The sequence below is a fragment of the Macrotis lagotis genome, chromosome X (assembly GCF_037893015.1).
Source record: "Macrotis lagotis isolate mMagLag1 chromosome X, bilby.v1.9.chrom.fasta, whole genome shotgun sequence".
NCBI classification, from domain to species: domain Eukaryota; kingdom Metazoa; phylum Chordata; class Mammalia; order Peramelemorphia; family Peramelidae; genus Macrotis; species Macrotis lagotis.
Window position 1 is genome coordinate 624,732,793 of NC_133666.1, and position 27,927 is coordinate 624,760,719.

The 27,927-nt window shown below is 41.6% G+C and overlaps 1 protein-coding gene across 1 annotated transcript; it reads right to left on the minus strand.

The window, feature by feature from the left end:
• Positions 1 to 27,537, minus strand: PIN1 (peptidylprolyl cis/trans isomerase, NIMA-interacting 1). Its single transcript, XM_074203319.1, has 4 exons — positions 27,392 to 27,537; positions 25,484 to 25,684; positions 2,626 to 2,736; positions 1 to 830 (listed from the first exon to the last, which is right to left on the minus strand). The coding sequence occupies exons 1-4, from the start codon at positions 27,447 to 27,449 to the stop codon at positions 721 to 723; spliced, it is 480 nt and encodes a 159-aa protein (XP_074059420.1). The 5' UTR covers positions 27,450 to 27,537; the 3' UTR covers positions 1 to 720.
• Positions 27,538 to 27,927: the final 390 nt, after the last annotated feature.

The window sequence follows — 27,927 nt, forward strand, 5'->3', positions numbered from 1 at the left end:
TCTTGTTTACAAGGTTTAATAGGGGACATCTGGACAGCCAGGGGATAAGAATAGGAACTATACAACTGCCTTGCATTGGCCTTAAAGCTGAGAATTTTGATTTTCTTTTAACTAAACAAAGCAATGCAGCAGAAACAGCAATTTAGTCTCCCTCCAAGATGCTCTGGCTGCAATAGGAATTCAGATAACCCAGGCCTTTTCCCCTCCCAGCTGTGGTCCTCTTTTGTTTTCAAGTGGTTTCATTCCAGCTACTGACCCACAATTCCTTAAGATGGCAGGTTCAGACTGAATAGAAGCCAGTGTGGTTGTCAGGTGGAGCTGGGTGAGGGCCATTATTGGCCAAGGTGGAGTGATCTGACAGGGACTCTCAGGCAGTTATGGGGAGAGGAGGCCTAGACCAGGGCTCATTCTCACCCCAATCCCTGCCTCTAGGAGTCTAGGGACAATAAATATTGTGTATTTTTCAGTTGGGGCAGGGACACCAGCAACAATAGGGGTCCCAACACTGACCTTTTAGAGGGAGGAACCACCAAGGCTGAAACAAAATGGAAAGATGCCCCCAGAAAGAAGTAAAAGGGTTCCCCAACCCTGGCCTGCCCCCCTCCCCCTCCTTGGCACCACCTCAATTCTTAGAGGCAGCTGTAGACTGGATGGAGAGTCTGGGGCAGGCAGAACAGAGGTCAGTCTACCCCTGCCCTTGATCCCCAACCCAAGGCACTCCTACTCTGTGCGAAGGATGATATGGATCCCTGAGTCCGTGAAGACTGGGCCGCTCATCTCACCCGTCCTCAGTGCGAAGGAGGCATCTTCAAATGGCTTCTGCATCTGACCTGGAAACAAATAGGGAATGTGAAAGACCTAAGTCATATGGATAATATCTAAGAGAGAAGTCAGATGAAGGCTTGAGACAATACACAGCCTAGGAAAAAGGGGGAGTATAAGGGGAGGAGAGATCATTGGCTTTTATAGGTACTTATTACTCTGGCTCTACATTGAGGGACAGGCTTTAAAGTTTAAAAGGTAAAGGGGGAGATGGATGAGAGAGAGAAGCATTGCTTGGATACTGTTAATACATAGTTATTTGAAGAGCTAACCACTTTAAGCAATTAGATCCTGAAGTGGACAGCTCTCCCTGCCTTACTCTATAAATGCCCCATCCATCTGCTGGATTTTATGGTCCTTGTCACAGAGCTCAGACAGCCAGCAGATGGGGACTCTGGCCTGGGGTGGCAATATCATTAAGGAGAGTCTGAAAAGCCTGGAGACAGATGAGGGATGATTCCAGGAGCCAGTAGCAGGACGTTTTTGAAGGCACATTTCAGTGATGAACTCATCTCTCTAGACTCACTTCCCAGCACCTCCTGGGTCATTTATCATTTCTCCCTCCTCTGGATTCCCACAGGCAAGGCCAACAGTATTCCTCACTCCACAATTTTATTAGCCCTATCTAGTTCTGCCCAGACTCACATCACAGAGTTTAAGTCACCCAGGCCTGGGCTAAGGAGGAGAATTCCTCCTGAAGGGGATTTGCTTCAGACCATGAAGAAATACATTATGATAAATGTAGCACTATCTCTTTATAAAGTTAGGAAAAGGGGTGGCTAGGTGGCGCAGTGGATAAAGCACTGGCCTTGGAGTCAGGAGTACCTGAGTTCAAATCCGACCTCAGTCACTTAATAATTACCTAGCCATGTGGCCTTGGGGTAGCCACTTAGCCCCATCACCTTGCAAAAACTTTAAAAAAAAAAGATCTTCCTGGATCCTAGCTCTAGGGTCTATCCCTTATCTGTTAAAGGGAAGAGACCTTGTTGCCTGAATGTACATCTATCTGTTTCCCCATCTCATATGCTATTGAAATTGGGCTGAGGCTGGGTATATTGCCTTAGTGGGTCCCATCCTTGTGCAGTTCTCTTACCAAAGGTTGACTTGATGCCTTTGGAAGTAAGAGAGATATAGCACCAAAAGAGAGATGGGGAAAAGAGAAAAGTGCCCTTCTTGGAATTGTGAGATTTAGAAGGAACTCCAGAGATATCAACCCTTTCCTTTTAAATATGAGGAAACCTAGACCCAGAGAATTAAGTCAGATGCTTCATCCTAGACTTCTCTGGCAGGAAGTAGCAGAGCTGGACTTTGAATCCAGTCCCCTGACTCCAAAGCTAGTGCTCTTTCCACTATAGTGCACTTCTATTCTTGAATTCTGTCATCCTTGGTCTTGGTCCTCACATGGCAGGGATAGCCCCAGAATGTGGTCATTTCTCTAGAGCTGCTCAGTCATGCTGCAGTTTCTGCATTGATCCCTCTCCTTGGAGTTAGGGTTGGTTATTCTCATTTGCCTTACTCTAATTTTATTTAACTCCAGGTCTATAGGCTTAGATTCTTCTGGGAGTTTGGCCAGTAGTCACCTCTCCAATGTCAACCAAAATTTATCTAGTAAATTGCTTCCTCTGATAAGGAAGGTTATCCTATGAACCTCAATATGGACCTTACTCTGAGTGGTTTTGACATCTGAGATTTCCTATATCTATAACCAGCCCTGAACTTTGTGTCATCTCATCCTTGCCTCTTGCTGGACCCTGGAAACCTAACCAAGAAACTGGGGTGATCACATAAGTGATTATGATGTACCTCTTCCAAAGGTGCCCAGGTCCCCCCTGGCTTTGGCTGAACTGCAGTCGCTGAACTGCGATGCCAGAGTCTCAAAATCTTCTTCCCCTGATTTAATCTTCTGGATGTATCCTGTGGATACAGAAGGCAAATCAGTCAAGAGACAAAAAAAAGCAAAGCAGGAATGGAATAAGTGGGGGCAGGATAAATAACAATAAATAAATAACTAAATAACAATAACTAGATGATATTAGATGGTCTTTTAAGGGGGTATCTGGAGGGGGAAATTTTTTTGGGAAAAATAACAGCTGTTCTGGGGGTTCAGGCATAACTAGCTGAGGGTTGGGAAGGCAGGGTTGTATAAGAAGAGAGCCCAGTTCCTCCAAGTTCATTGGTCGAATGGATATGATCTAGAAGAAACAAAGAATTAGCAAAGAGTCAAAACCCTGGGGAAGGAGTCAAGAAACTTAGGCATAGTTCCAACTCACTGTATGACCTTGAGGAATTCTAATAATTATACAATGTTAGATCTAAAGAAGAACTTAGAATCTATTTAGCCCTACCCTTTCATTTTCCAAAGATAATCATAATACCTAACATTTACATACTGCTTTAAGGCAATGTTGTCAAACTCAAAGAGAACAGATCCCTGCAGCCATAGAGTGACTTAGAAAAACACAGATTACATTTATGTTCAATTGTATTTTTATTTATTTGTTATATATTCCCCAATTATATTTTCAATTCAGCAGAGGGCAATATAGAAATGGAAAGAATCCACCGATCCCCCTGAGGAAGAGATCCCAAAAAACCAACCCCCAGGAATATTATAGCCAAGTTCCAGAACTCCCAAGTCAAAGAGAAAAATATTACAAGCAGCCAGAAGGACACAATTCAAATATCATGGAGCTGCAGTCAGGATCTCACAGGACTTAGCAGCAACTACATTAAAAGCTCATAGGGCTTGGAATATAATATACCGGAAGGCAAAAGAACTTAGAATGCAACCGAGAATCAACTACCCAGCAAAACTGAATGTCCTCTTCCAGGGAAAAAGATGGACTCTCAATGAACCAGGGGAATTTCAAAAGTTCCTTTTGTAATGGCCAGAGCTGAACAGAAGGTTACATCTTCAAATACAGGACTCAGGTGAAGCATAGAGAGTGGAAGAGAAGGGGAAAATATGAGGGACTTGATGATGAACTGTGTGTATTCCTGTATAGAAAAATGACACTGATAATACTCATGTGAACCTTCCCAATTAACAGAGCAGGTAGAAGGAGCTTTTATAGATGAAGCACAGGAGAAAGCTGAATTTGAAGATAAAATATGGTGTAAAAATGGAGTCAATAGAAAAAAGGGAAATGTAATGGGAGAAAGAAAAAGGAGAGGGGAAATAGGCTGAGATATTTCATATAATAAGGTTTTTTTAATTTTTTATTACAATGAGCTATTGCAATGATATGGAAGCAGGGAACACAAGGGGGAATGAGGGAATCTTTGCTCTCATCAGAGGTGGCTAGGAGAGGAAACAGCATATTTACTCAATGGGCTTTAGGCATCTGGAGTAAGAAGGGGGGGCAGGGGGAACGGGGCGATGTGAGTGATGGAGGAGGGGATGGACCATGGGGGAAGAGTGGTCAGATATAACACATTTTCTTTTTTACTTCTCGCAAGGGGCTGGGATTGGATGACCTGTCCTGGACTATAGGGCCAGGTGGATGCTGGGCATAAGGGGTGGGGTGGGGGCTTGGGGCCTCTTGGCCCCAGGGCTAGGAATCTGTCTGCTGCACCACTCAGCTACCCTACAGCAGAGTCAGAGTGAAAGGAGAGAGAAAATATAGTACATGGTAGTGGAGAAATAAAGGAGGGAGTTGCAATCAGCAATGGCAATGGTGGAAAAATATGGAAGTAACTTTTGTGATGGACCTATCATAAAGAATGTGATCCCACCACGACAAGAGTTGTTGGTGTTGGAACAAAGACTGAAGCACATTTTTTATTATTATTATTTTGGGGGGGGGTGCAGGGCAAATGGGGCTGGGTGGCCTACCTGGGGCCACATAGCAGGGTGATCGTTAGATGTCTGAGGCTGGATTTGTACCCGGGTGCTCCTGGCTCAAGGGCCAATGCTCTGTCCGCCACCCAGCCACCCCCTACTATTATTACTATTTTATTTTATTTTGAGTCCTTTTTTTTTCCTTATTTTGTTTTTTTGCAGGGCAGTAGGGTTGGGGTGGCTTGTATGTCACACAGCTGGGTGATTGTTGGGTGTATGGGGCTAGATATGGGCCCGGGTGCTCCTGGCTCCAGGGCTGGTGCTCCATCCACTGTGCCACCTGGCCATACCTACAATTATTACTATTATTTTTTTTAATTTTAATTTTAATTTTTTCTCTCCCCTTTATCACTCAAGCTAGTCTTTATTTTTTGGGGGAAGGGGGTATTTTGTTTACTCTTAAACAAGAATATTTTATTAATGTATAAAAAGCATTTGTACAAAATGAGAATAAATATTAAATTAAAAAATATATTTTCAACTCTTTTGGGCCTTGCTTGGGAGGTTCAGTGGGTGCATCAAGTTGATACTTCTCTCTGCTTTAGTGTTTACAAAGTATTTTTTGTATGTATTACCTCATCTAATTCTCATAACAACTCTACAAGGTAGGTGCTACAGTTATTCCCATTTTACAGATGAGGAAACTGAGGCTGAAAGTCATCATTGTAACCAGTCCAGGGTCACAAAGCCAGGGAGTATTTGAGGTGAGATTTGTACTTAGTTCTTAGCTCCAGGTCCAACACACTATTCTCTATGAATCCTAGTTGCCTGCTAAAGGAAAGTGAAGCTCTGAGAGGGTTAGTAATTTGCAAGGTCACACAGCAATTAGACAGTTGGCAGAACTAATCTCACTGAGCTTGATCTAATAGAATATATATTCCTTGAGGGCAGAAATTATTTTGTTTTTGTTTATCTCCAGGGCACAGTACCTTGTATATACTTGCATATACAAATAATTTCTTCATCTGCAAAATGAGAAGAAAGTCTCTGCCAAGTCTACCCCATTGGCTCCTCGGAAAGCCAAAACAATATTCAAGGCTTTCGTAAAGTATAAAACTCTATGACTACATACCTTTCCATTGCCCTGGCAAGGAGTTCCTAACAACATACAATGGAAAAACTGCATCACTCACATTATGAGTAGGCCCAAAGGAACTGGGAGTGACATTGCTACTCCCCAAAAATGATATTCTAAACTTGTCCACTGAGCCTTAATTCTATGGAAAGGTGGGGGGTGGGGCAGCAATGAAAATTAATGAGAAGGATGGGAAATTATGGCTTGGGAAGGGAAATGGAGAACGAGTACAAGTGCTACAGAATGCAGTGGTGATGGATGGTGCTACTGACTACATAGGGGAATCACATTTCCAAGGAAGCATCTCAGTCTAGCTTGAAACTAAGGCTAAAGGAGAGACTTTGTGTCCTATACTTTGATGTGGGGTGACACATGTCTAGGTAGCCTGTTGTCAGATTAAATGAAAACTGAACAATTCAGACTTCCTTCTAAGATATAAACAAACATCAAAGACAATCAAGACTCACAAATATCCACCTCTGTCTTACTCAGAGGTTCAATGCAAGGTTCAACGAGGAAGAATATAGATTTCACACCAGAAGCTGAGCTAATGAAGAGCCACAACATGGTACAAGATAGCTCAGACCCAGATCCATGTTAATGCCAATCACTACTAGGGATAACTATTGAGCCAATTTGGGGAGATAGCTGTTCAAGTTCCCAGTGCCATCCCCTACAACTTTTACTGACAGGCCTCACATTTGCACAGTTTCAGGGTCACCCATTTAAAATCAGTTCCATTCCAAGGTGGGATTATCCTTTGTGTCATTGTGATAATTCGGCTTGTAACTTAGGAAATAAAATAAAAACGAAAATAAGGATAAGAGATAAGCTTAAAAACCTGGATGAAAACAAGAGTTCATTTTGAAAATTCTGACTCTCTTGTTTATATGGCATCCATTTTCATTTGACACATGCCTACTCTTGAAAACTGAAAGATTTTTTTAGGAAACATTTCTCTTAGGGGAAGTTCTGAGATTATTTTTTCCTTCTGTGTTATAAATTGCTTCTTTCAAGACTCCTTAATTAAAGTTGATTTCTAGATGGGCTGGATATTTCCAGAGTGCCAGGAAATACTTTTTATTCTGGCAGGTGATAACTGAAGTCAGAGCAATCAATTTCCCAGTCAGCACTTGTATTCTCTCAGAACTCAAGGAAAGTCTCTGCCATTGCCACTCCTTCATTCCTTACCCCAGAGAGTGAGATAATTCCAGATCAATCCCATCTTTTTCCTCCACAGAGGGCTCTCCTCAAATCATTCCAGCAATGTGTACTACAGTTCCTCCTGGGAAGGGATGATCAGCAGAAGCCTTTATCAGATGGACTGTAGCTTAGTCATTGGGATTGGGCTCTACCCATACCCTGGTACTATACCATGAAGGCTCATCCTATGAACCACAATAACATTAAAGCAAAGGAGATAAGGTCTTTAGTCTAAAAAATAGGAATGGAACCACTTCCAGATAGGAAATGGAGAGTTTTAGAAGCCCTCAAACTCTTTTGAGGGCTCAAAATAAAAGCCAAACATTCAATTTCAGAACCAAGAAAATACATATATTCCTGTTAGCTGTAGGCAGAAGGTACTATAAAAGTGGCAGCTGATTCTTAGACCAATAGTATTAATAAAAATTAGTCTCAAACCAGGACATGAATCACCAGTGACTTTCGTCCAGAACACTGCAGTTGGGAGGTCAGAGAGAGAACCACAAAAAAATGGTAGCATTAATTTTCTAGGCCTAGGTTGTTTCCCTTGAGAAATGAGGACAGGGATAAATGGACAACTTCAAGATTCAATGGGATCTCTAAGCCCAAGTCAAATCAAGGTATAACTAGTTGTACAAGATTAAAACCAGAGCCAGGATGTAATGACACCATATCCAACATTCTTCAGTACTTTTAATTTTTCCATTATCAACTTAAATTTAGAACAATTGAATGAGATCAAAGTACAGATATTATCTCTAATTCCTAGATAAGGAGAATGAGGAATAGAAATATTCAGTGATTTATTCCAGTTACACATCTAGGTTGAACCAGGATTAGAACTCATCCATCCTGATTCTTTTGTTTTGTTTTTTTTTTTAGATTTTTGCAAGACAAATGAGGTTAAGTGACTTGCCCAAGGCCACACAACTAGGTAATTATTAAGTGTCTGAGACCAGATTTGAACCCAGGTACTCCTGACTCCAGGGCGGTGCTTTATCCACTGTGCCACCTAGCCTCCCCTCATCCTGATTCTTAATAAAGGGCTCTGAATCCACAGTTCTTTTTTGGACCCTTGCTGGGAGATCTCCTAAAGCAACCCACAGAATTCCATGACCTTCTTCAGGGAACTAATCTCCTGGTCCAAGTCCCATTGTTACTGGGCTTCTCTCCTACTTGGTTGAAGCCAAAGGGAAAGAGTCCTAAAATGACCCAAAGGATTGATAGACTAGTCATCCAGCCGGAAAGGAGGAGACTGACCTTTGTCTCCAGGACAGACAGGGCTTCTTACAACAGGAGGAATTAGCATTTAACCTGGGAACTGACTTTGCCATGGTCTGACCTTGTTTTGAGTACCATGATCATAATTTAGGTAAGACAGTCAAGCTGCAACATGTCCAGAAGAGGGTAGCCAGGAAATCAGAAGAGGACTAGGTAACATGCCATATCAGAGCATGGAAAGCAACTAAAGGGAAACAAGAGTTAGATGGGGCCTGATAGGGATCTTCAAGAATCTGATAAACTATTATATGGAAGAAAGATTAGATTACTTGGCTCCAACAGGGCAGAACTAGGAACAGTAGGTAAAAGTTGCAGAGAGGCAAATTTAGGGTCCATGTAATTTAAAACTTCCAAACAATTAAGAGTTGTCCCAAAGTAGAATAGATTTAATTGGGAAGAGGTAGGTTCCTCATTGGAGGTCTTCAAGTAGAGGTTGGATGACCGCTTACTGGGAAGTTGTAGAAAAGATTCTTAGTTGGCAAGGGGTTGGCCCAGATCCCATTGATGCCCTTTATAATCTCTATATCCAATCAAACTGGCCTTTTTGCTCCTCATAGTCTGAATTCCATTTCTGCTGGTCTTTGTCCTGGCTATCTACTATGCCTGGAATGTGCTCCCTCCTCATCTTGACCACTTGGAATCCCTATCTCTTAAACACTCAGTTCAAATACTAGGTTCTGCATTTTTTTAAATTAAATTTTATTTTTAAGAAATTAACAAGCATTTCTTTTTCATTCCTTCTCCCCATTCCCACCCAGTTAAAAAGAAAAAAAGAAAACTTTTAAAATATGCATAGTAAAGTAAAACAAATTTCTACATTGGTCATATCCAAAAATGTATCTCTCATTCTCCTTATTAACTCCCATCCAGAAAGTCTCTGTCAAGCAACATATTCTCTTCTTCATGAAGCCTTTCTGGATTCCCAAGTTGCTGGTGCTCTCCCTAAATCATCTTGTATCAAATAAATTTGTCTACTCAAATAGAACATAAGCTCTTTGAAGACTTTACAATTTTGGCTTTGTTGCTCCAGTACGAAGGACAGCACACACATGCACACACACACACACATACACACACACACACACACACACACACACACACACACACACATACACAGAGTAGGTAACTAATAAATGCCTTTTGATTGATTGATTGGGATCTTTCATATGGAAAGTACCAGCACTTATACTTAACTACAGAATGAAAAAGGATGAATTTTAGACCATGGGGTTATTATTTTCATGTCATTTTATTTCTAAACAATTACATTCCATGACTGAAACTCTGACCATGTGTCTCCTTAGTCTAATAGGAAGCTTTTGCTCCTGCTTCCCAGTAGAAGCAAAGAGGTGTGGTGCTTGGGTTTCATGGCGGATAGGGTGTGATCCTTTAAAGATCACAGTACCCTCACAGTGGTGCTGTGGCCCTTCATGACTCTCTGTATAAGGAAAAGAGTCAAACTACAAGCTGCTTAGCCCTGGAGGCCAGTGAGAAGTGGGCATTGAACTAGAAGACAGAATAGATTTAGCCAGAGATCTTTGGACAAATAAGTTTGCTCATCTGTAAAATTAGGAAAATGTTGCCTGTGAAAGACTGTGTATGAAAGCACATGTCATCCCAAAATTTTTACAGAGAACCTTATGCTTTGCTCAGGATTTTCCTACTGTCAAGACTAACCCAGTTGTCCAGCTACCATTTTGTTTCCCTAATCCAGGCCATCTAAAAGTAATGACTGACCTATAAACCTCATCTCCCTCACTCTAATCCCTTGCAGTCCACCCTTACTATTGCCCTTTTGGAATCTGTCCTTTGTCTAACTCCTCTTCATCTTTTGGCTCTTTCCTTTATACTCTTCTACTTCTTTATATTAATCGAAGTCTGGTTTTGTCCTGAGGGCTACAAATATCTGGATGATCTTTCCACTCTTTTTCCCTCTTGCCTCTCCTCTCATTCACAGGGTTTGGAGATAAAGTTAGCTTACTCCTAGCCATTTTCAGACCCTTGCTCTCCCTTAAGTATCTTGCTTATAACCATATAACAGAATGTTACATTTGGACTAGATATACTTTTTTTTTTAGGTTTTTGCAAGGCAAATGGGGTTAAGTGGCTTGCCCAAGGCCACACAGCTAGGTAATCATTAAGTGTCTAAGGCCGGATTTGAACTCAGGTACTCCTGACTCCAGGACCAGTGTTCTATCACTGCGCCACCTAGCCACCCTGGACTAGATATACTCTTAAGGACTCTTCATATCTAAAATGAACTTATTCAGTCAATTAATAAGCATTTATTAAGTGTCTGTGATCTCAAGGAATAGCCAAAAGATTCAATTCAGTCCTTTGCCTTTCCAGTTTATATGCTTGCTCTTTGATATTCTCATTTATTCCCTAATTTCAACTATCATCTTGAATCAGTGGAGAGTCAAATATTTATTTTTAGCTTTAATTAATCTTCTGTATTCTAGGCCTTCATTTCCAGCTGTGTGCTGCATGTTTCTACTTAGATGACCCCAAGCACCTTAAACACAGTGTATCTGAAACCAGGCTTATCAGCTTCCTTCCTCCTGACTCTACATTTTCTTCCAATGCACTCAGGCTGGAAACATTTCTTTGACTTCCTCTTGACCCTACATATAGTCAGTCACTAATTCAGAGTGGATGGGATGATGGTAACTAAGAAAAGACAGAAAGCAAAATATCTTCTAGTTTTTCTTTCCCAGTGTTCTTTGGCTCTACCACACTTCACTCACTCACAATCACAGACCTCATCATTGCTTGGAATTGCTTTTCTTCCAGGATTCTGAACCTTCATTTTCTGGAGAGAACTTCTATTATCCCTCTATTTATCTTCCTCCCTTTGTCTCATCTTGACCTCCAGTGCTGAGTCAAATCTCTTTTTTCTCTCTCAGTCCTCTGGCATTGATATGCAGAATGGATTGAAGGGGGGAAAGAACTAGAAGTAGGGAAGTAGGGAAACAAGTTATTTCATTTGCTTCCCCTTGCAGACTGGACCCTACAGTCAGTCACTGCAACAATGTGCCCACCCACTAGTCCTAGAATCCTTTCCTGCCTTGTCCATCCACCATACCTGTTTTATTGCTTCTCAATCCTGGACAAACCCCACCATCCTCCTCTGCTCTTCCAGGGCTGCAATGTGCTGCTAAAGCAAGCCACAAATTATGCCAAGCATACCACACATTCAGCTCAATGTCCCTAGGTGATCCTTTTATTTCTCATTTATTAACTCTTTATAATACTCACCTTACTGAATGTTCCAAATCTCTTTGATTATTAAGCTTCCACCTTAAATCTTGACTCTTACCTTTATCCTTTTACCCAAAATACAATAGTAACAAAGCTGGATACCCTTCAGTTCTCTCCTCTACCTGGCAACTTTCCCATTTTCACCCATCTTCTCCTCCTTTCTTACCAACTGAGAAAATAAAGGAGCCCTTCTTCAATCATTTCAAATTCACAAACATTTATTAAGTGCCTGCTACATACAAAGCATTGTGTTAGATCCTAAGGATATGAATATTAAAAATGGTAACATAACAGGTTGGTACCCACTAGGTAGGATAAGTATAAAATAAATGTATATAAATGGGTATAATGTAGAGTGGAAAGTGATGGGAACAAAGGAGATGCAAAGTGTTCTAGGGAAATTGAAAGTGATAAAGAATAATTTCAGCTGGGAGGATCAGGGAAGGTCACATAAAAGGAGCAACTGAGTCAACCCTTGAAGAATGAGGATTCAGAAAGGCTCAGATGGGGAGGACTGCATTCTAGACATAGTAATACAAAAATGCATGGAGCTGGGAAACAACATGAGTTTGAAAAGAAAGTGGGAGTCTAGTTTAGTAAGAATGTGGAATATAACTGGGTCTATACCCTGAAGAGATGATGAAAAAGGGTAAAAACATCACTTGTACAAAAATATTCATAGCAGCCCTATTTGTGGTGGCAAAGAACTGGAAATAAAGTAAATGTCCTTCAATTGGGGAATGGCTTAGCAAACTGTGGTATGTGTATGTCATGGAATACTATTGTTCTATTAGAAACTAGGAGGGATGGAAATTCAGGGAAGCCTGGAGGGATTTGCCTGAACTGATGCTGAGTGAGATGAGCAGAACTAGAAAAACACTGTATACCCTAACAGCAACGTGGGGGCAATGATTAACCTTGATGGACTTGCTCATTCCATCAGTGCAACAATCAGGGACAATTTGGGGCTGTCTGCAATGGAGAATACCATCTGTTTCCAGAGAAACAACTGTGGCGTTTGAACAAAGTCCAAGGACTATTACCTTAAATTTAGAATAAAAAAAATTGATATCTTATTGTCTTATCTTGCTATCTCTTATACTTTATGTTACTTCCTTAAGGATATGATTTCTCTCTCATCATATTCAATTTGGATCAATGTACAACATGGCAACAATGTAAAGACTGACCAATTGCCTTCTGTGGAAGGTGAGGGAAGGGAAATAAGATTAGGGGAAAAAATCTGTAAAACTCAAAATAAATAAATAAGGGACAGCTAGGTGGCACAGTGGATAAAGCACTGGACCTGGAGTCAGGAGTACCTGGGTTCAAATCCAGTATCAGACACTTAATAATTACCTAGCTCTGTGGCCTTGGGCAAGTCACTTAATCCCATTTGCCTTGCAACCCCCCCCAATAAACAAACAAACAAACAAATAAATATTATAACAACAACAACAACAACAAAAAGAGCAGTAAAGTCCTAAGAGAATCTCCTGAAAGGTTATTATCAATAGAAAGGTCCAAGGAAGTTTGCTACAACATACCATTGTTAAAAGAAGAGCATTTTGAGGGATTAGTCTCCTTAAGAGTATGGTTTGCATAAAGAACAGCTCTAAAGCAGTGATTCTCAAAAGTGTGGTCCAGGGATTGCTGGAGGCCCCTGACATTCTTTCTGGGCATTCTCAAGTTCCAAACTTCTTTCATAGTAATACTATGAAATTTTAATTTCTAATACTTTAAACATCAATAAACATAACACACATAAAAAAGAATGTGGAATATATTATAGGAAATATTGTGAAATCAGTCTTAAAAGTTGGAAAGCAGTCTGAAAAAAATTGAGAATACTTTAAGAATTTGCATGTCATCCTCCTAAACAATGTTAATTCTATGTCTTTGGTACTATTACCTTCCGCTTCTTCTAGAACCATTCCATCCATTATTGCCTCTCTTTCTTGCATTTTTAGTCTCCTTTTTCCACTCCATCTAAAAATGTGTTCAAGTCTCCTCTTTTAGAATAATTTTCCCTCTGCCTTGATGCCTCACTGAAAAGATTATACTCACCATCCAACTTGTACAATCAGTGCTTCTAGTTTTTTACCATTCATTCAACAAACATTCATTTAGGGATCTACTATGTTCAAAGCACTATGCTAACATAGTGCAAACAAACCTTACTTAAATAGCAGTGCCTGTCCTCTCAGAACTTCCAGGAGGAAGACAAACATTACAAGGGCTGAAAAGAATAAAATAGAAATGGCTGGTGGAGAGTTGATGTTATTGTTAAGTAAAGATTATAATAAGAAGTAATGTTCTATAACTCTCTTCTCTTTTTCACCCAAAGTCCTAGAAAAAGCCACGGGGGGGGGGGGGGGAGCCAAGATGGTGACAGAAGAGCTTCTCTTAAGTGCTCTCTCTATAATATTTCAAAACTCATAAAATAACTCTAACTAAATTTTTTAGAGACAGAACCCACAGAGGGATCCAATCCAGCAGTTCTCCAGCACAAGGTAACCTGGAAAATAATGGAAAGGCTCAGCTCCACAGGGTTAGAGGGGTGGCCCAACAGAGTGAAGGAGCTTCAGCCTCCTGGAGGCAGCCCCAGGGCATCTGGGAGCTGTGGCTCATGGCAGTGGGCGGAGTTTCCTGATCTACACCCTGGGGAGCACCCGGTACAACTTAGAAGATGGGAGGGGGGCTCTGCCAGAGCAAGTGCAGGAAGCCCAGCCTTCAGGGCACTCAGCAAGCAGTGTGACCATGGCAGACCAGATCCAGGAACCAGAAGCAGGCTGAGCCAATAAGCAGGAGCCCCCAGGCAACTGAGTCTTGAGTGCTCAGACTAGGTAGGGGAATGGAGAGAGATTTCCAAGGTCTGTCCTCTGTACTTGGAACAGGACCCTGGGGCTCTGACCACATTCAGATCCTGATCACAGTCTAAGTCCCCCATAGAACAGCAGCACCCCCCCAGCCCTATGGCAGAGGGGTACACTTGTGGTCATTCTCAAACCAGGAGGGAAGACAGAGCTTCACACACTGAGATCCTTGTGGGGGTGTGTGTACCAATAATATTCCAAAGCTCAGGAAGCACCCCAAAACCAGGCATAGGATGGTAAATGAGTAAATGAGAAATGAGTAAACAGAGAAAAAAGAGTAACATCATTGAGAAATAGATTGTCTATGATCCCAAGAAGGATCAAAATACTCAGTCTGAAGATGAGGAAGTCCAAGTTCCTGCATCTAAAGACTGAAAGAAAAATGGAAATTGGGCTCAGGCTATGACAGAGCTCAAAAAAGATTTTGAAAATCAAGTGAGGGAAATAGAAAAAAAATTGGGAAAAGAAATGAGAGAGATCCAGGGAAAACATGAAAAAGAAATCAGCAGCTTAGTCAAGGAGATTCAAAAAAATGCTGAAGAAAATAACACGTTAAAAACCACCATAGGTCAAATGGATAAAACAGTTCAAAAAGTTACTGAGGAGATGAATGCTTTAAAAAAGCAGAATTGGCCAGATGGAAAAAGAAATAAGAAAGCTCTCTGAGAAAAACAAATTCTTTTAGATGTAGAATGGAACTAAAGGAAGCTGCTGACTTTATGAGAAATCATAAACAAAAGAATGAAAAATTAGAAGAAAATATGAAACATCTCATTGAAAAACCAACTGATCTGGAAAACAGATTCAGGAAAGATAATTTAAAAATTGTTGGGATACCTGAAAGTATCAGGAAGAGCCTTGATCTCATTTTTAAAAAATTTCTAGGGGCGGCTAGGTGGCACAGTGGATAGAGCACCGGCCCTGGAGTCAGGAGTACCTGAGTACAAATCTGGCCTCAGACACTTAATAATTAACCTAGCTGTGTGGCCTTGGGCAAGCCACTTAACGACATTGCCTTACAAAAACCTTAAAAAAAAGAATTCCTACAGGAAAATTGTCCAGATATCTTAGAAGCAGAGGGCAAAATAGAAATTGAGAGAATCCACCGATCTCCCCTGGAAAGAGATCTAAAAAAAAAAATAACCCCTAGGAATATTATAGCCAAGTTCCAGAACTCCCAAGTCAAAGATAAAATATTACAGGCAACCAGAAAGACACAATTCAAATATCGTGGAGCTGAAGCAACTACATTAAAGGCTTGAAGGGCTTGGAATATGACATTCCAGATATTCCAGAAGGCAAAAGATCTTGGTTTACACTGAGAAGCAACTATCCAGCAAAACTGAACATCCTCTTCCAGGGAAAAAGATGGATTTTCAATGAATCAGGGGAATTTCAAATGTTCCTGTTAAAATGGCCAGAGCTGAACAGAAAGTCTGATCTTCAAATACAGGACTCAGATGAAGCATAGAGAGTAGAGGAGAAGGGTAAAATATGAGGGACTTAATGATGATGAACTACATGTATTCCTGCATAGAAAAATGATACTGGTAATACTCGTAAGAAACTTCTCATTTAATAAAGCGGATAGAAGGAGCTTTTACAGATGAAGCACAGGAGAGAGATGAATTTGAAGATATAATATATTGTAAAAATGGAGTCAATAGCTAAAAGGGAAATGGAATGGGAGTAAGAGAAGGGAGAGGTGGAATAGGCTAAGATATTTCATATAATAAAATTTTTTTATTACAATGAGCTTTTGCAATGATATGGAAGGGAGGAAGGTGAGGGGGAATGAGGAAACCTTCACTTTCATCAGAGGTGGTTTGGAGAGGAAACAGCATATATACTCAATGAGGTACAGACATCTAAAGTAAGGAGAGAAGGGGGACAGGGGGAAGGGAGGGGATATGAGTGATGGAGGAGAAGGTTGACCATGGGGGAGAGTGGTCAGATATTATATTTTTTTTTTACTTCTTGCAAGGGGCTGGGATTGGGTGGCCTGTCCAGGACCACAGGGCCAGGTGGTTGCTGGGCCTTATGAGTGGTATGTGGGCTCCGGGTCTCTTGGCCCCAGGGCCAGGGATCATTCTGCTGTGCCACTCAGCTCCCTACAGCACATTTAAGAAGAGGGATAGAGTGAAAGGAGAGAGAACATATAGTATATGGTAGTGGGATAGTACGAATGGAGGGAGTTGCGATCGACAACAGCAACAGTGGAAAAATATGGAAGTAGCTTTTGTGATGGACCTATCATAAAGAATGTGATCTACCCACAACTGAGCTAGTGGTGTTGGAACACAGACTGAAGCACATTTATTATTATTTTTTTGGGGGGGGTGTTTCAGGGCAAGTGGGGTTGGGTGGCTTGCCCAGAGCCGCATAGCTGGGTAATTGTTGGGTGTCTGAGGCCAGATTTGAACTCGGGTGTTCCTGGCTCCAGGGCCGGTGCTCTGTCCACTGAGCCACCTACCTGCCCCATTATTATTATTTTTAATTTTAATTTTTTTCTCTTTATTGCTCATGAGGGCCTATATTTTTTGGGGGGAGGGGTATTATGTTTACTCAAACAATATTTTAGTAATGTATAGAAAAATCATTTGTACAAAAATAAAAAAATAAATATTTTTTTTAAAAAAGAAAAAGCCACCAGTCAACTCCCTATCACTACCATATTAAATCCTTTGGTGTTCAGTGTCCTTTATAACCTGTTGTACCTCCCCACAACCCTCTGCTATACCTTTATAATGCCTATATATATTCTTCAATCTAATGATACTACTTTCCCTGCTGTCCCTTACATACAACACTACATCTTCCCACTTGAGGCATTTAAAAAATAATTTTAAATAGTATTTTATTTTTTCCCCCAATTACATGTAAAGATAATTTTAACATTGTTTTTTTTAATTTTGAGTTCCAAATCTTCTTTCTTTTTCCTCTCCCCTCCCACTCACAATTTGATATAAATTATACATGTTTAATTATGCAAAATATACTTCCATATTGGTCATGTTTTGTTCCACATTCAGACTCCATCAGTTCTTTCTCCAGTCCAGGAATTTTCATTGGTTGCTCTCCCCATACCTGGAATGCTTATCTCCTCATCTCCTCCTGGCTTTCTCAGCTTCCTCAAAGTTCCAACTAAAATCTCACCCTAAAAAGGAAGTCTTTTATAACCCCTCTTAATTATATGATTCCCTATTTATATAGTTATTTGCATGTTGTCTCCCCCATTAACAGGTCCTTGAGATTAAGTAAGGTGCTTAGTAAGATGTTTACTGACTGGCTGATCTGACTGCTCCTGCTCAGTCTCTTTGGCTAGATCATTAGCCATTCATTACACCCCCTCCCCCAATTGTAGGTATATTCCAAGTCTGTTCAGGACATTTTCTTCTCTCTTCTTTTTTTCCTCTCTTGATGACCTCATCAGCTTTCATGGTTTAATTAGTAGCTGTATATTGATGACTTCTGGATATACATACAGGAATCCTGAAAGTCTTCATATAGCTTTGAAATAGCTTTAAACTGGACTAACACTTCTAGGACACCTTGTATTCAGCACTGGTCTTTTCCCAAAATTCAAATCCCACATTGCCAACTCCCTCTGAAATAATTCAGACACTAGGTATTTCAAATTCCACATGTTCAAAACAGTCCTCGTTATCTTTCCTTTCAAAGTTCGTACTTCTTCTGAAATTCCTTATTTTTGCTTATGACACCATCAACCTTCCAGCCATCAAATTTTGTGTCATTCTTTTTTGTCATCCTTCATTCCTCACTTTGAACCATAGTCAGCTGTTAAATCTACAATATCTCTCAATAATGTTCCTATCTCTCTACTCATACATCAACAATCCTAGATCAAAGCCTCACCACTTCTTGTCCAGCCTATTGCAATAAACTTTTTTTTTAGATTTTTGCAAGGCAAATGGAGTTAAGTGGTTTGCCCAAGGCCACACAGCTAGGTAATTATTAAGTGTCTGAGGCCTGATTTGAACTCAGTTATTCCTGAGTCCTGGGCCAGTGCTCTATCCACTGCACCACCTAGCTATCCCACTGCAATAGACTTTTAATTGGTCTCCCTGGATTAGAGTCTTTCACCTCTCTAATCCATACTTTACACTGCTGCCAAAAAGATTTTCCTACATTGAAGGCTAACTGCTCTACTCCCTACACTCTAGTAACTCCCTCTAAGTTACCTTATTCCACTTTATTCCCCCTCCATGCACACTGCAGCTCATATAAACTGACTTCCTGACATTTCTTTACATATATATGTATCTGTGTGTGTGTGTGTATATATATATATATGTATATATGTATATATACATATATATATATATATACACATATATATGATGCATATAATCACTCCATTTTTTCTGTTTCTATGTCTTTTTTTTTTTAGATTTTTTTTTCAGGGCAATGGGGTTAAATGGCTTACCCAAGGCCACCCAGCTAGGTAATTATTAAGTGTCTGAGGTCCGATTTGAACGCAGGTACTCCTGACTCCAAGGCTGTGCTCTATTCACTGCGCCACCTAGACACCCCTTCCATGCCTTTTCAATAGTTGTTTGGAACATGTTCCCTTTTCAATCCTGCCTCTTAGAATTTCTTCAAGGCTCAGCTAAAGATTGACTTGCTCCATTCCTTTCTCTCCTGCTTCCTCCCCCCTTTCCTTTCCTCCTCCTTCCCTTCCTTCTTTCCTTCCTTCCTTCCTCCTTTTTGCCCTCTGTGGCTATAAACTGAGCCCCCTGAAGCCATGAATTTTTTGTCTTTGTATTATCCCCACAACTTGGCATAGTGCCAGACACATAAAAGGTGAAGTTTGCTAATGCTTGTTGAGGAAACACCTATGTTACCTTGACAGTGTGTTACAAGCCTAGATGGCTACATCTATGGATATAGATAACTGAAAGAAATTATTGCTAAATCACTTTGAAAGATTGTAGAGAACAAGAGTGCTATGGCACGAGACAGCAATTGTCCATATTGTCAAAAATGGGAAGAAAATAGAGCCTGCAAACTGTAGAGCAGTAAGTTTGGTTTTGACTCCTGTTAAAATCCTAGTATTGTGTCTGTCCTTCATTTGTTTTTTTTTTGCTTTTTTTTTAGGTTTTTGCTAGGCAAATGGGGTTAAGTGGCTTGCCCAAGGCCACACAGCTAGGTAATTAGTAAGTGTCTGAGGCCGGATTTGAGCTCAGGTACTCCTGACTCCAGGGCCAATGCTCTATCCACTGCGCCACTCTAGCAGCCCAATGCCACCTAGCCACCCTTGTCCTTCATTCTTGAAAAAGACCATGGGGGTGGCTAGGTGTAGCAGAGCACCGGCCCTGGAGTCAGGAGTACCTGAGTTCAAATCCGGCCTCCCTAGCCCTGTGGCCTTGGGCCAGCCACTTAACCCCATTGCCTTGAAAAAAATAAAAAAATAAAAAAAAACTAATAAGACCATGATATAAGTATAAAAAAAAAAAACCAAGCCATTCTCCAATTTACAAATGCTCAAAGGATAAGTAAAGGCAATTTACAGATGAGGAAATTAAAGCTATAAATGGTCATATAAAAATTGCTCTAAATCATTACTGAATAGAGAAATGCAAATTAAAGCATCTCTAAGGTACCACCTCACACCTCTCAGAATGGCCAATATGACCAGAAAGGACAATGTTTTCCTGACTGTTTACTTCACTTTATGTCAGCCATTGGAAGGAATGTGGAAAATCTAGGACACTAATGCACTGTTGGTGGAGCTGTGAACTGATCCAACCTTTCTGGAGAGAAATTTGGAATTATGCCCAAAGGGCAATAAAAATATGCAGATTCTTTGATCCAGCAATACTACTACTAGGTCTATACCCTGAAGAGGTCATGAAAATGGGTAAAAACATCACTTGTAAAAAAATATTAATAGTAGCTCTGTTTGTAGTGGCAATAAATTGGAAATCAAGGGGATGTCCATCAATTGGGGAATGGCTAAACAAAATTGTGGTTTACATATGTGATGGGACACTATTCTGTTAGAAATCAGGAGGGATGGGATTTCAGAGAAGCTTGGAAAAATTTGCATGAGTTGATGCTATGGGAGTTATGATCAACCTTAATGGACTTGCTCACTGGATTTGCTCACTCCATCAGTGCAATAATCAGGGACAATTTTAGGGAACTGTGATGGAAAATACCATCTGTATCCAGAGAAAGAACTGTGGAGTTTAGACAAAGACCAAATATTTTTATCTCCTATTTTTAAAAAAAGTTGACTTAGGTACTACATAATTTTGCTATTTTTAATATTTTATTTCTTCCTTAAGGATATATTTCTTCTCTCAGCACATTCAATTTTGATCAATGCATATCATGGAAACAATGTAAAAATTATCAGACTGCCTTCTGTTGGGGGAAGGGGCGAGGGAAGGGGAAAAATTGTAAAATTCAATTACAAGAGTGATTAGTAAAGGGGGCGAAGTGGATAAAGCACCAGCCTTGGAGTCAGGAGTACCTGGGTTCAAATCCGGTCTCAGACACTTAATAATTACCTAGCTGTGTGGCCTTGGGCAAGCCACTTAACCCCATTTGCCTTGCAAAAACCTAAAAAAAAAAAGAGTGATTAGTAGAAACTTACTATTGTATATAATTGGAAAACAAATAAAATATTTATATAACTAAAAAAAGAAAGAAGAACATGACATCAGGGAGGTGATACCAAGACAAGCACACGAATTGGATTTGAGTGAGGGGGGTGCTGGGCTAAATCACCAGCCTCCCTTTCTTCTCTAGAGCCATCAGAGTCCAGTGGCCAGATATGAATCAGGACAACTGGAGATGGCCCTGTACATGAGGTAATCAGGTTTAAGTGACTTGCCGAAGATCACATAGCTAGTAAGTGTCTGAGGTTGGATTTGAACTCTCATCCTCCTGACTCCAAGGCTAGTGCACTATCCACTGCATCACCTATATAGCTAGATATAGATATATGTACACATACAAATACATTGGTGGTCCTGTAAACACCACTCTGCAAAGCAATTTGGAATTAAGAGAGTCACTAAAATGTCCATATCTTTGACCCAAATGATTCCATTGTTAGGTATATAATACAGGGAAAGAAGTGATTAAAAAAAAAGGTCTTACACATACATATTATACCAAAATATTTGTCACAACACTTTGTAATAGGAAAGAAGTGAAACAAAGTAGATGTTATAGATTGGGAAATGTTAAACAAGTTAAGAGTATTTTAAAAAGAGTATAAGAATATAACAATATTGCTGGGCTTAAAGAAACAATGAATAGGATGAATAGAGAGATGCATGGCAAGATTTGTATGGACTGACATAAAGTGAAGAAACAATCAGGAAAACAATGCAACACTTTCAACAAAAATGACAACAACAAAACAATCCAAAGTGAAACTATGATGACTAAGTTTGACCACAAGGAAGAGATATGAGATTCCTCCTTTCTCTGCAGATGAGGGACAATGGGAGTGAAATCCTGAAGATATTATACTTTCCCAATATACTCGACAGTTTTCCTCCTTTTTATTTTTTTATGTTGTTTTTGAGGCAATCAGGGTTAAGTGACTTGCTTAGGGTCACACAGCTAAGTAAATGTCTGAGTATTTGAATTCGGGTCCTCCTGTCTCCAGGGTTGGTGCTCTACCCATATACCACCCAGCTGTCCCTTTGCTCCTTTTTATGCTGTTATATAAGGGATGGTATTCTGAGAAGGAAACATCAAGAAATGTATGCAATTTAAAAAACAAGAGATATTAATAAAATTTATTTTTAAAAATATAACAGGTTATTAGACTGATAGATCAGGAAACTGCTACAGATATAATTTTCCTAGATTTTAGCCAAACATCTGATAAAGTCATTCTATTTTTGTGGACAAAGTGGAGAAATTGTAAGTGAGGTCACAGTCAGGTAGAGATGATAGAGTTGGGCAGATACAAAGTGTAGTCAGGAATAGTAATTATAAAGCCTAAGGTTGGGTTCAAGAGGCTTGCTTCAGAAATACAAGATGGAGGAGTCAGTACATTGTAATTTGTCTATCATAGATGACTTGTAGGCTACAAGTTCCATGAGTAAACAAACAGTGGACTATGGCAGCAAAGAAAGCTCCGGTAATCTTTGCCTCCACTGAGAGAGTATCTAGGACTATAAGACGCACAGGATGTTGCTCTCCTCAGCCTACAATGGAGCCTTGTGTTCAGATATTCCTGGAACTTTTTTTTTTAAGACATTGAGAAGTTGGAGAACATGCAAAGGAAGATAACCAAAATGGTGACAGTCCCCCAAATTATGCTACATGATAATGAACTAAAGAATGGAAAAGCTAATATTTTGAAGGTATATGATAGCTATTATCAAGAATTTGGAGAGCAGCCACTTGAAAAGATTAGACCTAAGGACAGACCTAAGACCAACAGATGGAAGTTACAAAGATTTAGGCTTGATTTCAGGAATAACTTCAATAATTAGAGTTCCCCCAAACTGAAATGGGCTACTGTAAGTGGTTGACACTTGCAATAAGTGGTTAACTCCTTACTGAAGGTCTGCATCAGCCATCTTGGTGCACAGAACAAGCAGCAAAGATCTGCCCTGAAATCAACTTAGTAATTTGTGATGTTGAAAAAGACAAGAAGTAATTAAAACACATTCAGTTGAGTGGGAGCAAGAATTAGCTACTATAGCAGCTCATAGATAGCTGCTATTAATAATGCATGTCATCTGGTAGCTTCCTCTTTTAAAATAACTATTCCTGGTATCCATAGGAGGCAGTATGTAGCCTAGTAGATGAAAGGCTGAACTTGGGAGACAGAAAGATCCAGGTTCAAATTTCATATTGTACACTTTTTAGTTGTGATACTGAGCAAGTTACTTAATGTCTCTAAGCCTCAGTATCTTCATCGGTAAAATGGGGGGAGGGGGAGAGGATCAAAACAGCTCTAGTACCTGACATGATGGATGTGCAAATCAACTGAGATGTGTGGTATATGTGCAGTCAATTAAATTTTAAAATTGTACAACTTTCTGAAATCATTTTTTTTTAAATTTCAGAACCCTCTAAATTTTTGTGCCTGAGAGAAAAACCCCTGTTGCTGCTATTGAAACCTCTCTAAGTGAGCTACTGTGTTTTGGGGATAAAGCTGGAAGGGTAGTGGTGGGAGGATGTTAAATAAAGAGCAATGAATGTCAAGCAAAAGTCTGAACTTGGCTGAATCAACCATAAAGACCCACTTCAGACTTTTGAACTGATGAGTGCTTAGACCAGATTTATGCATTTTTGGAAGAACTCTAAGATTCCATTAATACAGAAAACTACCAATGAGGAAGAAAACTCCCAATACATCTATGTATCTACTCTGCAACTTAGAGGTTTATTGGAGACTTTCCTAGGGTTCTAAGTGGTCAAGGGACTTATTCATTGTTACAGAGTCAATCTACGTCAGAGACATCTGAACCAGGGTCTTCCTGAATGTGAGTCCTGCCTCTTTTAAAGTCAGGGCTCCCAATCCCTTTGAGGGGGCCACCAGTCTAGATTCCTTTCAAAGGAAATATGCTGGCAGTATATTGGAAAGGGGAAAAAAATGAAGGCAAAAAGAATGCTTTTCTTCAGATTTTTGCAATGATTCAGGTGTCTGGTGTTGATAGCCTGCACAAGGGGGCCCTGGGGACAGATAGGAGGCGGACTGCAGAGATGAAACTGACAAGACTTGATACCCATTCCACTTGGCTATGAGAGGTGCAAGGGGAGAGGAGATTAAGGGACAGGTTACAACAGCAGGTTACACTAAAATCATATATAGATTTCTGAAGTATTAAAAGGCATGACTAATGAAGATTCATTCTGCATATTCAATCCCCTGCAAATCAGCTGCTCTAACCCCCACTAAAAAAATGTAGACTCTAAGAGTGTGAAGGGACCTCATAAGCAATCCAATCCAACCCATACCTCACCAAGAATCCCCACTGAACTATTTCTGACAAGTGGTAATCCACCTGGCTTGGAAGTTTTTAGTGACAGGAAACTCATCTGAGATAATTCATCACCATTTTAGACTTTAGTTATGAGAAGTTTTCCCTTATATCAAGCCTAAAGAAATGTAATTTCTTTGTTAAATTTGATCCACTGCCCACAAAAGCAGAGAAGAACCAACCAGTGTTCTATATGGCAGCCTTTCAAACATTTGAAAACAGCCATGATATCTGCTCTAAACCTCGACCAGGTTAAACATCACTAGTTCCATGGTCTCATCCTCACCTGGCATGTTCTCCAGGCCATTTACCATCCTAGCTGCCCTGTTCTGCACAAGATCCAACTTCATCTTTGTACTCCTGATCTAAAACTAATCTTTGCAGACCCACTAATGACCTCCCTATCATCAAGTGTAGCATCTTTTTTCTCAGTCCTCAATCTTTGTGATCTCTCAGCTCTCAAAAAACATTTAACTTGCAGGATCTATCCCTCTTTAAGATTCTCTTCTCCCTTGGTTTTGTGAAGCCCATCTGTCTAACCCTTCTGGAAATTCTGGCATCCCAGAATCCCAGAGGTTCCCTAGTCCAAACGATTCCTTGACATCTACAACATCCCCAAATGACCACCCAGCTTCTGCCTGAAAACCAAGTGCTTTTCTGAGCTCTCCATCTCACATGGTTTGCCTCCATTTGGAAATAAAGAGCTCCTTCCCCAGGACAGGCTAAGCACAAGGGAATCAGCTTCTGGTCAGGATTCTTTAGAAAGTGGGGGAAGAGAGGGACTGGCATCAGGTTATTTGCTTTTAAGGTGCTAACAGTTAAACGACAGTATGAAGGAGGATGAGTTACGGACCATGGGTTGACACTTTTTGGATCAGTTTTATTTTTAACAAATGATATTAATACACATTTACAACAAAGGTTACAAAAAGACCATCTTGGTATTACAGAGGTCAGGGAGTAGAAGAAAAGGGAGAGTTCTGTCCTTAAGTCACAAACCAAGGCCCTGGGCACATGTGCTCCTTTCCAGGTACTGTACCCCATTCCACATCCAAGCCTGGCTTAGGCTTTGGACCCAACTCCCACTTCTGCCCCATCGGCTCTAACACTGCCTCCCAGGCTCCTCCCACCCAGTACTTGCCATTGATCAGCTCCAGGGCTTCTTCTTTGCTCCGAGTGATCTTCTCCTGCCGCCAGGATGAGGGCCTTCGAGACTGGCTATGTTTCACCAGCAGATGTGAGCATCGGACCTTGGTAGGTTCACCTTGACCATTCTTGCCCACACTACTTGGACGCTCCCACTGACTGGCATTGGTGATGTGGTTGAAGTAGTAAACTCGTCCTACAGAGACAGAACAGGAATGGGTATCACACAAGTTACATTAGGCTTCATGCATTTGGGAAGAGGGGGAGGAGAGAAGTGAGACAGAGGACACACAGGTCAATAGGTAGGAAAACTCCAGGCCCTTAGAAGTGACAGGTCTTGGCAAGTACAGGCTGGGGTAACCCGGAACCATAAATGGGACAAGACAAAACAGGGTGAGCATCTGTCATCCTGAGCCATTGAAGAGGTTTGGTCACCCTAGACACTGAAGGAGGAGGGGTGGAGAAAGCACCAGTCACCCTAGGCCTTGAGTAGGGTAGGGAAAGGGGAAGAATACATTAGTCACCCTGGACTAAAAGGAATGAGATGAGAGCACAGGGTCATTTTTGGCCTTTAATGGAGGAGGGTCCAAGGATCAACCTGGGCTTTATGTGGGTAGAGTGAATACTACTCTTCCAAGCCTTACATAGAAAAGTGGGGAACACCAATCACTCTGGGTTATATGTGGGGGAACCACCAAACATACCAGGCCTTGTGGCAAAGGGAAGCACTGATCACCCTGGGCCTTATATGAGTGGGGGAAATGGGAAGCACAGATTCTCTTGGGCCTTAAGGGGCAAAGCATTGAACACCCGGGTCTTATCTGGGACTGGAACGGAGGGCAAGGATCCTCCTGGGTCTTATGGGGGGTAGGGGGTGAATAGTATTGATCACCCTGGGTCTTACAAAGGACAGGGGATTAGAGAACACTGATAACCCTAGATCTCATGTAGGAGAGGGAAGCATTGATCTCCTTTATGTGTAGGGGAAAACACTGATCCCCTGGGCTTTATGTGAGATGGGAAGCATGTATCACCCTGGTCTTTATATGGGGAGCAAGGCATTGATGGGAGGACTTATGTGATGGGGAGCACTGATCACCCTAGTCCTTATGTATGTGGGAGAGTTAAGGGGCACTGAACCCTCTGGGCTTTATGTGAGGAGCACTGATCAGCTTGGCCTTGATATGGGGGTTGGGGAGACACATAGCTCTCTGGGACTTATGGGAACAGGGATTATTAATCTTCTATGGAGTAGATTGAGGTGCAATGATCACCTGGGACCTATGTGGGAGGGTCCATTCATCATCCTGGTTCTTGGGGAGGGTAATCGCCAACTCCCCCTTATGTTGGGATGAGAAGCACTAATATTCTTGGGGCTTATGAGGGGTGGGGTCGGGTGAAGAGCACAGATCACGTAGACCTAATGTGGGGGCAGAGCACCCATCACCGGTCAGGGGAAGGGGAGCACTGATCCCCAAGGGCCTTAACATGGTGCAGGGAGAGGACGAACACTGATCATTAGGGCCTCATGTCGGGGATGGAGGGGAAAGCAATCATCACCCTGGATCTTGGGGAGGAGAGAATCGATCCCCTTTATGTGGGGGAAGGCCCCGGGGGATCTTTACGGGTTTGGGGGCTCCTTCCATGGGGAAGAGCGAGAGATACGAAGGGACCCAGGGAGCCCAGTTCCGTTCCCATGCCGGTGGCCCAAGGCCAGCCCGTTACCTGGCCTCCTCATTTCCCGGGGCGGGGCTGGGGGGGGGGGGCTGGTCGCGCGGGGCTATCATTACAGGGCCGAAGGCCGTGGGATGATGGGGAAGGGGTGCAAGGCCCGAGCTTGGGGTGTCCGCACTCATTTTTCTCCTCCCGGATCCCAGCGCGCCCTCCCTCCACCCCGTGGCACCTGAGCTGCGGCTCATGCGCTTCTCCCAGCCTGACGGCAGCTTCTCTTCGTCCGCCATCTTCCCTCCTGCCGCAGCACCCGCTCCGCCTTCGCCCTGCCGCCCCCACTGATTGGCTTAACGCCTCCCGCACCGGGCCCTGATTGTGTTATTGATTGGCTGGCCCTACGGCAAAAACCCACCCTTGGCCTCCTCACTTGCTGCCAGAAAGGCTCGGGGCGTGGCCTCTTGTCACTCAGGCTCCGCCCATGGTCCACTAATCCCTAACTCCACCCCTGTCCAAGTCCAGCTCCATAAGAGGTGGAATGAGGAACCGAAGACGCTCCTCATTATGGCCATTGGTGAAATATGGAAAGACCACCCCCTAACTTCCGCTTCTAGCTTCAGGGCAACCCCTCTTTCCCGGGAAGAATTCAGCTCGTGGATTGGCTACTGAATCTGAAATGTCCTCCTTCCCAACTGGTCTCTGGTCCTTCGGTAAGGAAGCACTATCTGAAGGGCGGAGAAACGAGCTCTAAAGGAACGGAGCCGTGATGCT